Source organism: Dicentrarchus labrax, unplaced genomic scaffold (genome assembly GCF_905237075.1).
Source record: "Dicentrarchus labrax unplaced genomic scaffold, dlabrax2021, whole genome shotgun sequence".
Classification (NCBI taxonomy): domain Eukaryota; kingdom Metazoa; phylum Chordata; class Actinopteri; family Moronidae; genus Dicentrarchus; species Dicentrarchus labrax.
This window is the reverse complement of record NW_026136707.1, coordinates 14,481,119-14,495,451: the sequence shown is the minus strand read 5'-3', so window position 1 is coordinate 14,495,451 and position 14,333 is coordinate 14,481,119. Positions and strand designations below refer to the sequence as shown.

Genomic DNA, 14,333 nt, shown 5'->3' with positions numbered 1-14,333 from the left:
CTTGCCAGAAATGTCCAATGCAATCAGATGAACAAAACAGGAAACTCCCACAGACATAAAACTGATTTTGTGCGTAGTGTTCCCAGTTCCATGGAAAGGCTGTATTAAGCAATATTCAAAATGAGGCAAGTGATTGTGATACTTGTGTTGCATGGAGTTGGCAGAATGTCGCCTCTCTGTTCCACCCACATTTCAACAAATGCTTCTTCTGAGTCACACACCATAATGACGCCACACTGTGCATGTTTTCTCCAGAAAACACAAAAAACACAAAGCATCGTTGGTCATTTTCACCATCCTCTATATGCCACCGCCTCCTGCAGATATGTGGGAGACAAACAACTGCGTAATAATGTTTCATAAATCCAGCCAGAAAAACAGAGAGTCTGAAAACATTAAATGCCTGTGAGATTCAACTTCTTCCACGTAGCCAAACTGAAATGATTTAATCTTCTGGTATTGTTAATGAAGTTCTCCTGTTACATAACACTGCTGAACCTCCTTCACAGTTAAGCAACACAACATGGGAATGCCAAAAAGTTAATGCCAAACACTGTGTGTCTGCAGATATGATTTCAAGCTGAAATGCTACCTCAGGGGATTGAAGGAATCAAAGGCTTAACAGAGATTTGAGCAATGCAGGTCCATCTGAAACATCCTAATGTCAACACAATTGCCACTGAATCAGGGATTTTCTACAGGCAGATTGAGACTGACACAATGCAAACAAGCTCTGCAAATCTGTATTTATATGGTAAATACATTCAAAATGCTTTAGTCATACCTCAGTATTCAAAGGTTTAAATTTCTATTAGCAAGAGCATGTCGTACATTGTCACAGCGGAAATGTATTAAACACTATGACGATTCATTTCTATACAATATTGTTGCCTTTTCTTGTGCGTCATTAAAAACCTTTAAAATGCATAAACAAATCAATTGGACTGATTGAAATGATTGGCTGGCCGACCTGCCTGTCTACCTATCTACCTGCCAGCCAGGCAGATATAGCTAATAATGTATAGTTTCACTTGTACCTACAACAGTTTCCACTGCTAAACAAAGCAAGAAAAGAAACACAGAAGTCGAAAAGGCTACAAACAAAAAAGTTCATACTGATCCTGCTATTGTATTTACTTGTGAAACCTTCGTGCACAGTGCTTCGACATCAACTCTCTCCTTTGTATGTGTCTCTGTCACTGTGCTGTGTGCAGGAACAACGTTTCACTGCGGGCAGGGCTGAGCTCCTGGTCGGAAGCAAGACAAGGCGGTGGAGAGCCGCACACTAACTGCAAGTGCAAAAGAAAGCCCCGCAAACAAAAAGCAAATAACAGTGATTTATCAAGGTAATCCGTGCAAAGGATGTACAGACAAGGAAAATAAACTTCCAGCAGTATAAAGTTTATTCAGGTAAGTCAGGTTGGCCAGGGCTGCACTGAAGCAACAAGCACTGCAGGACACAAAAGCCTACTTTGTTGATTAGTTATATATATATATATATATATATATATATATATATATATATATATATCTAGTATGGAGACCTATGTATGAGTGAGACATGAGGTAGTTGAATACAGTTAGCAATAACAACGATACGCTGTGCTCCTCTCAGGCATTCCATGTTCATGTGTGTTGGGTGAGGTTGATGAAGGACGTAAACACTACAACTTTATTTTACAGTTGAGTGAGGTATTGTACAAGTGTGTATTTTGTTTAGGGGGAAGACGAAACAGGAGGTCTTAAAGCAACAACATAATGTCATTGAACATGTTTTAAGTAGCTTTAGGCAATCTCAAAACCTAAATGAGGGCATGTTTTTGTTAAAAGACTGTAATAATTGATCAACTTGAGGACAGACTGTATTTCTACGGTCTCCCTTTCAAACAGCAGGCAACCAGCATCAATAAGATCTGACGTTTCTTCCTGCTTCCTTCTTATCTCACACTCTCGGCCTTTGCTGCCTCTCAAGCTCCTCACTCTGCCTTTGACTCTGTTGTCTTTGCAGCCGATCTGTACTGAAGTCTTTCTTCCTGGTTATTCTCCTTTGGATCCACATGTCATCTCCCCACTGAGTTCTACTTTTACTTTCCTGTCACTTCATGTACTTTTTGAGTATCCTCTACAGATAAACATCTTGTGCTAAGTGCGTTCTTTAAACTTAATAGGATCCTGAAGTAAAGCAAATCCCTTGAAACACATTACGTTGCTTTAGAGCTGAAACCTATAAGTTTAATTTTAAATTATGTGTTTATCTCATATTCTTTTTAGGAAATTACAAGTATTTGATGGTCTACATTTTAATAGCTGGATATGTAAATGTGAAACTGTTAATCTGATCTCCTCTGTCTTGTCTTTCTGCTGTATTCTATATCTTGCTTTTTTTTCTCTTTCAAATTGAAGCATGTCAAATGAATAAAACTGTGCTGAACTGAACACATGTATAGTGGCAGAACAATAAATCAAGTAGAGACTTTCAGCAGAAGATGGAGCAACATCTTGGAGAGAGGGGATGATAGAGGAGGAAGAGAATGGAGAGGGAATAGGGGTTAAAAGATTCATATATCTCTTTCCTTCTGTCTCTTATTTATGCACATATACAATTCTGATCACATCATGCCAGCTCTCCTGGGAGCCTGTCTAGCAGATGCATCTTATGGAAATGAGGCTTTGAGGTTATATATATATATATATGTTGTGTGAGCCTCACAAAGAGAATGGGGGTAGAGGCAGAGTGGTGTGTGGTATTTATTAATATAATTCTATATTTGTTGAGGTGGGGGTGTGACCAGAAAGCTAATCGCAATAATTTAGTTATTTATTAGAGACAGAGACCCCAGATCCATACCACATACAACACATTATACACCACATTAACTATAATGGTATGTATATTACATTTAACCCAACTTCACAACATGTTGGTTCATTGCTTTAACTCCGAGCCATGTGGTATCACCACAGTGGGAACAAACTGGTCTTTAACTCCCAGTGAGAGGTCAGAATGTACACCACCACTGATAAAAGAGCCCAGCATGGGCAGTTTTAGCCCAACAAGCTGCTAAGACATATTGAGGGGATGACCTCCTCCCAGGTTTCTAAGAGTGCCCTGCACAGCATCTTTGGCCTACTGCTCATGGTAATGAGGTGCTCTGTTAATGAACAGCAGGATGAACAGCTAATGCCGGGTCCGCAGGGAATGGCTTGCCACTCGTACGAAGAAAAAACCCCCAAAAAAAACAAGGTTCTGCTACAGACAAACTTGATGAAACAGTACGCGGCACGGCGGGTGTCGCCCACATTTAACATGTGTGTCCACTCACTTGCTGTCCTCTTCATCTGTCTCACTCGTTCCCATCGAAGCCGTAAACACACTTTTTTTTTTTTTTTTTTAAAGCCCTCTCCTCTACGTTCTCCCTCTCAGCATCACTCAGCCACTGAGGGTGGTTGTCATGGTAACACCACCCACAGGAGCCGGCTACCTTCCCTGTTACCGTAGCAACTGGTTCCCTACAGAATTTCAAGCATGTCACTCAGTCTCTCTCTCTATCTCGCTCGTTATGAGTCTGCCTTTCTCTCTCTTTCTTTTTCACATGAAAGAGTCTGCATATGTTTGGTTCGACTTTTGATCCTCGGCAAGTCGCTGATGGTCAGCTTAATGGTTAGTTAGCTTTCCTTATCACTGGCTGTTGGGTATTTACACGCCTCTTAAACCACTTATGCAATACTGGGCCCTGTTAAGTTGGACGAAAACTTGAATGTGTCCCCTATAATACTGTAGAAATGTTTCTACTATACCAATAATGACAATTAATTGAATTAATATTACTTTCATCTGATTTATGGCAAACAACAATGTCCTGGTTGCATCTGACTTTCAGCCAGCAGGGGTACACATATGATATAATTGATAACCATTATTAAAATCCAAAAATTAAATATGACTTATTTAATGTCAACTTTTGTGATAATCATGTTGTGGTTTTAGCTTTTAAAAGTTAAAGATTTGCTACTTTTTCTATGTTTCATATAACTGTAAATTAGTATCTTTGGTTTGGACTGTTGGTTGGTCAAATCAAAGTTTTTCAAATCAATACGTTTGATTTCTAGGAAAATGTGAAAGGGCATTATTGTCTTTTAGATTAAATAATGAATTGCAAATAAATGAAGACAATGACTGTTAGTGGCAGCAGCAGTAATATAATGTAATACATCAAAGGTATTAACTATATATATATATATATAGATATACAGTTAATACAATATACAATGTTAAAAAATATAGTATTGATTACTATTAGGCCATTAACAGTGACAGCATTATACTGTATTCTTTCTGATGATCCCACTCTTGCTCACTAGTTGGCCTTGGTAAATCTGTGGTGAATCAGTAGCTGACTTGATCAGCACATGTCCCTCTGATTTCTCTGCTTCAGGGCCAAACAGCCTGCATGTTACAACACAACTGATTATCTTTCCATTTTGCTCTAAATCATCTTCAACTGTCTCTCCCTCCAAGACTTCCTTCTCGTACACTCACACCCACTATTACAAAAGACGGGACATGAACAAATTTGGATCATCTGATTATCATAGAATGAGTCAATCAAGACGTTAGTGATAAATCACTTCTCCTAAAGTTAACTTAAGCAGCAAGGAAGTGCAACTTCTGTTCCAGCCAGTGCTTTTAACAAATATTAAGCTTGAAGGCACTGCGATACTTCTGTTTAACAATATGAAGTTATGTGTATCTAAAGTGTCTGTGTGCATCATATTCAACACAAGCACTTACTATTTCCAGTAGTGGTAGAAAGCTTCGACAAATCCACTGACAAGAAATAATAATGATAACTGAGATCATGTCAGACTGACATGTCCTGTCTTGCTTTAGCTGTCTCAGTGTTATTTTAGACCGGGCCACTCTAGTGAGATAATGTGTGCTGGCTGTGCAGTCTGCCAGTCTGTGCTGCAGAATCACTCAGTAGATTAAATATTAGCGTTATCTCATTTCCTCAGGCCATAAAGTCTCCGCAGACTGTCCAACTGAAGGGAAAATGGTTTAATCATTGAGACGATCTGTACAAAAGACCCCTCACCGGGGGCCTGGGACCTCCATTTGTGCTTTGTCCTTTTATTACATTCTTTTTCCAAGCCACTACTAGACTTGTGCGAAGTATCCAATTTGTCAGCTGAACTGGGGAGAGTACTGGCTGTTAACTGGCACAGCTTGGCCTTGGCAAGCAAAATGATCCTTAGATGAGAAAACAATGAAATACTATGTGATGCCCCCCCATCACTGGCTGAATCTTATGATTAACAGCAGCCATAACAGCACCTGAATGTACTAGTTATCTATAGCTGTTTGTACCACCAGCCTTGGTGTTTATAGTAGGCGCACACCATCTGTGTATTCTAGATAAAATACAGGAAGTTTTTATGCTGGGGGTTACCAAATACTGAGCATCAAGTCAAATGCTGTGGGAACATTTTGTCGCAGGGGAAGGGAGACTCCTTTGCTGGAAATGCACACTCCCCTACAAAAAATTCCATCTTGAAATACATGTGCTGCATTCACATGGAAGCAGGCAAACAGTAGATGGCAAACCGGATGTCATGTTAGTGGATGACAGCAGGATGGTAAACTTAGGTGAGGCCTGCAGAGAATACCGGCAACAGTAAAGGTAGACAGCATTGCCGTTCAAAGTAAAAATATTTTAACTTTTTGCCGCTCTCTGCGACCGTATTTAATACCGGATGTTACGTAGCTCCCTCACACAAGGAGAAAACATGGACAATCTGTACAAAGAGACGCTTATAATTTATTTCAAATTATTTCAAAATCAATAACACTGGTAAATTAAAACACTTGCTAGCAGTGATTTTGGTTGCCATATTTGGAAAAATATTGAATTTCGCTATCAAATATTAAACAAAAAACTAGTAATTAATGCATTCATTGATGATCTTTCAACTTAGTAAAAGTTTGCTTGGAAAAATAATGTGTTTCAGATATGTCACACATCCTTAAAAAGGCATCTACTTCTTCCACCTCAATAAAAATTCCAGAATATATGCAAATTTTCCTGCATGACAAAAAATGTCCATTCTCACTATGTGTGTACTGGTGGCTTCAAGTTTCTAGATTACACTTACATTCAAGATTGACAAATCATGCTTGAAGGCCGACCCCTTAAAATCTGAGGTCAACTTTCCACTTTCAGCAGATGAATGTGAAAACAACCTTCTAGATTGGGAACATACAACTGTCATCATCCTGCACAGTGAAGCTCAAACATCCAACTGTAGGAAAAGAGGAAACACATATTTTTAAGTGGAGGGGGACTTAAACTGAATGCAACATGTTCACAAAGCTATCTTTGGAGGATTGTCAAAAAGCATTCTGGGAGATGTAGGAAATTGCTAAAAGATAGTTTGATGGTATATATATTAAGTGACAATGGCTGCAACTAACAGGCAAATTAAAACATAAACCTCACAAAATAAATGTGCCAAATGAAAACAAAACTGATTGGTTCATACTGCAAGTAAATAATGGTAACATGATTTGTTTAAGTGCATTAGCGAGCTGTAGTGAGAATGGAGAACGAGCAGATGCAAATAAAGACAGGCAGAGTCAGATGTCTGAAAATATCAAGAATGAAGAATAAACGCGTGCATAAAAAAAAAAAAAATGAAGGGTGAGTTTGGAGCATGAATTATTCAAGAACAATCAAAAGAAAGTGAAAAGATGTCACTGGCCACTGGAAGCTGCTGAGGCAGATGGAGGAGCAGTGTCTGGGAGAGTGGGTAGGGGAGGGGTAACGAGTGCCTTTGGGATGTGGCAGGGGAGAACGGAGGAGGCTGGGGCAGACAGAGAGAGGAGGGATGAGGGGGGCCAAAGCAAGGAGGAGACAGGCGTGGGGATTTTCTTTTGTTTTCTTTAGAGTGAGGCTGGGGAGTAGACCTGGAGGGTGGGGAAAGGGGGGGGGTGTACATAAAAACCAGGTAGCATGAAGAGAGAGGACTGGCGTCGGAGCGTTGAGAGGATGCGTGACAAGTGCCAAAGCCTCGTCGACAAGCGAGAGCCCAGACCTTTCCACAGCCTTCAATAATTGATGCAGCTTCTGCATCGTGCCATCTTTATAAAGCAGCAAGTGTGTGGTGAATGTGTGCGTCTGTGTGTGTGCACTTCTGAGCTATCTGTGAGTGTAAGTGTGTGACCTAATTGTGTGTATGTGAGTGATTTCCACCAATTCCACTGTACCTTTGTCACAGAAATGAGCTTTAAGTCCTTCTGATGGAGCTTTGTGTTTTGTAGCCAACGCTGTGCAAATGATGGCAGAGCGGAAACAACCAGCCAAAAAACTACATCCGTTTCTCTCTGCAACAGCTTTCAGTGTTCTTCTGTAGAATGTTAATACCGGCCTGATCAGTCTCAGTGGACACAACAACCCCACACTCTCTCAAACCCTGCAGCCAAGGCCGTTAAAGAAAATTTGATTTTGCAGTCCTGCTTTCATACAACCCACTGCTCCACTCTGGCCACAGGGTTTTGCCCCCTCCCCCCAAAAGCCCCCTCGTCTCGTTTCAAGGCCACCTGTGAATACATGTACATGACAGATATGGATCCCAGCTGCTCGAGTAGCAATAGGGCTGGGTTCCTCCATTAGCATGCACTCCACCCTGCAACCCACATAACATCCTACATGCTCTACATCACTTAAACTCTCTCTCCTCCTTCACCCTCGCGCTCTCCGTTTCTCAAATCATCCGCCGTGCCAAGGCAATCCCCTCTCTCTCTCTCTCTCTCTCTCTCTTCTCTCTCCACCAGCAATCTCTTTCACTGCACTCTCCCTTTTTCCTCCTGAACATGGAGGACAAGTGTTATCACCACACTGCAGATGTTTTTTCGAAGGGGGGCTCCTCTGAAACCTCCCACTGGCTGCGGCAGGAAGAAACATCACGCTTTGCCCTGGCATTCAAACTTTTTCCGCAGAAATCCAACCCATTAGGCTTACTGATATCTCGGCCCTGCAAGACTCTGGAGAGGAGCCACGGCTGGATGTGATCGGGATGGCTATGCTAGTATCTCAAACCCTCTAGGTGACACCATACAAACTTATGACACGTGCAAACACACACAGAGGACACTTGCACACATCTGAACCACACAGTCCCGTCCAGGATTCAGCTTTTACAGACACAGGTGGAAGCGGCCATATTTGACCCAAAAGTACTCAAGGCAAACTGCCCCATGAATCCACATCTATGTTTTATCTAACATTCAGTAAGCAAATGATGAAAGGTAAAGTAATCTTCCCTTAAAGCAGCTTTAATCTAACTGCTTTTCTTCTGTTATCCCTTGATTATGTGTAACCTAGAAAGTCTTGGAAGCCAGAGAAATTAACTCATCAAATGCAGTGCATCAGGATACACACGACAGGCTATAGAGATGACTTAAAGTGATGAGCCCTGCAAGCAAACATTATTAAACTCCAAATTGGGAATTACTCCCCTTTCCAACTGAGATGATTAATTTGAAAGATTTCAGAAAGGCCAGAAGACAAGATTGAATCATCTGGATTTTGGCAGAGCTTCCCTGAACCTATCGGGAGGATGCCATGCAAATATGCAATTAATGTCAATTTATTTTCAGCAGAGGATGAACTCCACGCCTGGAGACAAAAACACAAACGTATACTTTCTTCATTTCCATCCCAGACACTATAAACAACTAGCAGCGTAACAGAAAATGAATCCCCAACGCCGAATAACCATCTGAACCGCACAACACGAGGAACTGTTTTATCATTCATTAGTTTGTCACCTCTAACAGCTCAATTGCTAAGGCACATTTACAGCACTCCTTTCCTCCAGTACAGTGTAGCTCTCATTTCACAATGACTCTGCAGGATTTAATCCAGGTCCTGTGTGTGTGCTGCACTTGAAAACCCTGGAAAGGAAGCCAGATAGGGAGAACAGGGGGAAAAACATGTGATACAATAAAACGGTACGTTTTATGCCCACTGGCACACGGATATAGTAGAGAATAGCAAGCACACGGGAATCCATTAGTGGAACCCGATTATCTCTTGCCTCTAAAATTAATTAAGTGAGTGTAGGGCACAGTGTGTGTACGTGTGTGTTTGCATGTGTGTGTGTGTGTGTGTGTGTGTGTGTGAGAGGGGAGAAAGAGAGAGAGAGATCTGGTTGTCCTTATCTTTTTTTCTTGTTTTTTTTAAACAAATCCTCTTGTGTTACTGCATTGAAAGGCAGATGGGGGTGGGAGGTGTATGAATCTGTATGGCTGTATTCCAGCACAAGGCCTGAAATTGCTATTGGTGGGGATGTGGTGGTGGTGGTGGTAGGGGGGGGACTTTGTTTGTGACTCACCATTTTCATTTAATCTTCAGCCAAACTAAAATGTGCTTTCTGTACTTCTACTCTTTCCTTCCCTATTCTCTCCCTCCCATTCCTTCCTTTCCCAGACATCCTGTATTTCCTGAAACCTGTAGATACACTAGGTTTGTTTCTGAGTTTGCCATTACTGTTCTTCTGCAGCCTCTCTGGACTATAGAGCTCAGGCTCAGGTTCACACTGCAGTCATTTATCTTGATAAATACAGGACTGGTTGACTTAAGCTGAGCATACCTGTAGTCCCTAGCCCCCCTTTTATCAAATATGGCGACACACAGGCACAATCATTGTAAGATTGCTTTCTTTAAATCAGATTTTCTTGTGTGGGGGGTTTGTTACAGAAAAAAAAAGAGCTGCAGTCTGCCTTTATGTTCCGTTGATAAATGAGTATTCACAGTATCAGTGTGATCTTACAGAGCAGGCCTGGCTGGTATGACGATATATACCACAGGATTAAATCAATTTGTCAATTGTTAGATATTTTGTTGAACAGTAGTAGTTGCTGTTTCTTTAATATCTCTGATTGTAAAAGACCATTGCAGACAATGATGCAAATAAATGATCATGAATGTTAAATGACAATGTTAGATGTTCTTTTAAATAAATGTTGTGTCTATGTGACAATGTATTTGGATTTGCTAGATTTAGAATTCCCTGTCTTAACCAAGACAATACATTTGAATGAGAATGATTAACTACATCACGATAGGGATAAAACCCTCTTGAGTGGTATATATAAGTTCACATCATAATAAGAAATGAAAAGATTAGTTGATTAAGCAATTAGTCAATCAACAGAGAAATAATTGGCAGCGATTTTTATAATGAAATAGTCATTTAAATAACCTTTTTAAGGCAAAACCTCCAAAGGTTGACTGGTAAAAGTAAAAGTAAAAATAACTACTACTGTATTGTGATTCAGCTGAGAAATTGTCCATGGATAAAATAACGATTTCCTTTTTCTTTTACAAACCCATCAAATTAAATACCTGACAAATCAAAGTGCTTCATCACTTTCATGCAAGACTCTTATACTGCCATAAAGCAGTCCTGCTCATTGATTTGCAACAATGACCTACACGGCTCAAAGGTGTTCAAGGGATAGCTAATGTGGTATAAAGGGCATGGCAAACTCTCTGACAGCTGACAGATTTATATCATCTCACAGTATTATGATACAGTATGTATCAAAGATGAAAGTGCACATATAACCCACATGAAGGCTACTGACACGCAAAACCCAACAAATTGAAATCAACTTCTTCTCATCCATGAATGTCAGACTACATGATACAAGTTTACAATCCGTCCGTGAAGGTGGTGGTTTTTATCATCTGTTCATGCATGACCTTTTGTTCAATGTGTCATTAGCTAAATGCTTTGGTGCTGTAACAGGTAAGTGCTATTGCAGCTCAGATACCTGGGAAGCCATTACTCAACTTGACATATGTGACAACCTGGCATCAATGTGTCAAATCACAACACAGGATGATGCTGAATTTGTATTTCAGTTGAAAAATTACTGAGGCTTTACTAATCCGGAACACTGTCTGGAAATTAAATTTACAAGTGTGATTATATTCTGATCAGACGTTATCCCAATGCACTAACAAATTTAAATATTACACTATGAAAGAGAGATCAAAACAAATTTCTCCAATTCACTGATTTCAGCTGAATGAATGTTGAGTAAATTAAGGGAAGCTGACAGTTTTATTAGGACTAATACCACAGTGTAATCCAGCCAGCCAACCCTCTCACAGCGTAATCTTCAGCATAAACCTTCATGGGCAGGTCTCCTTGTATGAAGCTAAAGCCTGTTCCTCAGTATAGCAGTAATCCCACTAAGGCTCTTAGAGAAGTGAAATTATTTCAGAATGAAAGGAGAGGCTTTATGACTGTTACAGACTCACAGTGGAAGATGGCTAATAAATAAACATCTCACAAATCCTCTTACTGGGGAGACTCAACCAACACACAGAGTGATATATTTTAGCTGAGATAGTACATCCGGAGCAGGTTCATTCGTTCATTTCCAGGTGGAAAAGTACGTTTGACCTGAGCCACAGCTCCAGCTGGGACATCATGACTCATCCTCCCTCCTCCCCCTTCCTCCCCCCTCCACATGCACCTCCAACACCACCCCTGCTGCTACACCACAAAACGCCCCACGCTCCAACCAGAATTCATGCCTGAGTTCTATAACAGGGGGGAGGAAGATGATGGATGACTGAAAAGTTATTGAGAAATAAAGGTTGAGTCCATCAAACTGTATGTCTGCTGGAAGTCGTGATGAGAGAGGAGGGAAGGTGGGAGCAGCTGGTGGCCCATTGATCTGCCGCTCTGTACAACAGACTTTCACCATCTCCTCTCTACCTATTGATAGAGACAGATGCCAATAGGGTGACCCCGTATCTCTCATCTGTACACTCTGTATCACACTCACGCACTGCATGTCCAATGATTTATCAAAGTCATGCCCTCTTGGATGAACAGTTTATTCACACATGCATTTTCAAGGCCACACATTTAAAAACAGGTATAGGGAAGAAGACTATTTAATAATAGTGGGAAATGACTCTACCCTGTGAGAAACTGGGAGTTTTCTAATCTATTCACTGTTCTTTCACGAAGACCAAATGTACAACAGAGCAGCAATTGAATATGCATGACTCCATCCTGCTCAAGAGCTGCACCACTCCTCTAAAAAAGGACGGATGCAAGCTGATTTCTTTCTCTGACAAGGCCAGATGGGATGCAACGAGATGGGATCTGATGTCCATCCTTCAACAGATTAAAAAAAACAAAAAACAAAGGCCTATGGAACATTTTTCATACAGGCCCAGACTTGACGCAGCGAGCCTAATATACTGTAAAAGCACATCTTTATGAAGCCTCTTATATGTATGCACTGCGAGTGTGAGCTTCCATTCGTATCTCATCACAGCATTTGCATCGCAAATCCTTTTTCCCCATCACGGAGATTTTTTCTTTTTTTGTGGACGCTGTGTGTCATTACTCTTGTTGACATAGGACGGTGCTCGAGGATGCATTTACAAATTAAAACCTGCCCCAGATAAGGGTGCGTGTCAGCAATATGGAGATAGAGGCAACTGTATGCGTGGCATGTGTAACGTCGACATGAAGTAAAATACAGCCTTTTGTCCAAGAATCAACCTCGACACTCAGCCTGAAAGACAGTACAATTGCAATGCGCCATCGTTAGGAATGATCAAGATTGTGTTGCTCTTACCTCGACGTTTTCCCACACGCAGCAGGACAATACAGCCATCAATATAGGTATTGCGGTATGTCCCATTTTCTTTTCTTTTTTTAGCCTTCTTTCCTCTTTTTATGACAAAGTTGCTATTGTAAAATAAACTGACTCCAACATAAGCTGTCTGGTTACATCAGCTGAAGTGATGGGCACTGCGCGTTCGTCGGAGCCCTCCTGCGATATCTCCTGCGTCTGCGTCCTGCCGACGGGCTCTCCAATGGCAGCCTGGGATTTTCTGTGGATGAAGTCTGACAGAACCAAGCCCTGTTTCTGCGGGTATTTATCACTGACTTTACTCATGGCGACCTCGCTGTGGCTTAGTGAACAGAGACATCTGGTGGTGAGGGGCTGAGCATGCAGGCTCGCCTGCTGATTTTTCCGCGTCAGTTAAAAGGGGGAATCCACCCGAAAATATATAGTTCTCATTATTAAGCTGTTTTATTTTAAATAGGTGTGTCCTTAAGCTCAGCAGCACACACACTGACTGTATGGTGATGTAATCAAAGAGAACAAATCCTGGAGCTGTGCCAGAATGAAACTGTAAGGTCTTTCCCACACAACTTTAAGGGTTTAAATTCTTAAAACTACACATACTCCTTCACATCACACTATCTGACCACGATTAGCAACTAGATGTTATAAAACCAATTGTGTCTGATTCTGTGTAAGTGGCCTACATTAAGAACAATTAAAAAAAACAACTGATCAGACTCATAGGTAGGCAACTCAAGTTAAACTCAGAACTTATGGCAGGGCTGTAGAGTGCAGATATTAGAGATATTAGAGAGTTTTAGATATTAGTGTATATTCATTTATATTTTTTGTCATTTTCTTGTGACATGCTGGATACCTGAAACCTCTCAAAATACTTAAAATTAAACAATCTGAGAAGTAGAAATCTGTTTTTAGTTGGGCTGCGCACAACTTGTGTCCACGCCAAATCTGGGATGAGGAGTTCACAAGCCAAAAAGGTTGAACAGCACTGTTAGCAAAAGAACACACACACACACACACACACACACACACACACACTGAGTGAAGAATAGTAACTCTTCTTCTGCAATCCGATGAAGCAGCCATTCATTAAATACAGTCTTTCTGAAATATGAATAGAGAGGTGTTGACTTCACTCTCATTTCTGGGACTGTATTTTATGGTGCTGATGCCGCATTACATTAAATGGTGTTCATAATATATTTTTCCATTTAGCAGAGTGGACAATCTATAAACAACAAAACGAATAGCCTACAGAACTGTACCCTACTCTCATTATTAGAGCACTGAGGAACAACTCAATCAGTAAATGAATAGAAATGTGAAATAGCTAAATACTGTAAAGCACCCCTGTAAATGTAAAGCATCAGGGCATTTACTTCATTATTTTGTTTTGTGCAATCCTTATGTTGATTATAATGTATCTATGAACTAATACAGTAAACACTTCACACAAATACAGGCAACATGTTTGAATTTGTGACGCATGTTTTCCCCATTTACCGTGCCTAAATGCTCTACTTGTTTTTTCTTTTTTTTTTTTTATGATTCATCTTGGCAGCAACATCCACAAATGGTCACCAGGGGGAACACACGGTATGAAAATGAAAAAAACAACTTCCACTCGCCTGCAAGTCACCCAAAC

At 40.7% G+C, this 14,333-nt stretch overlaps 1 protein-coding gene across 3 annotated transcripts in view; it reads right to left on the bottom strand.

Moving 5' to 3' along the window:
* aplp1 (amyloid beta (A4) precursor-like protein 1) overlaps positions 1 to 12,931 on the bottom strand; it is a 33,994-nt gene extending 21,063 nt beyond the window's left edge. For all 3 annotated transcript variants that reach the window (XM_051405562.1, XM_051405563.1, XM_051405564.1), the window contains exon 1: positions 12,671 to 12,931. In XM_051405562.1, the coding sequence (XP_051261522.1) occupies positions 12,671 to 12,736 (66 nt within the window). In that variant the 5' untranslated portion in view covers positions 12,737 to 12,931. The remainder of the gene's footprint in view (positions 1 to 12,670) is intronic.
* Positions 12,932 to 14,333: the final 1,402 nt, after the last annotated feature.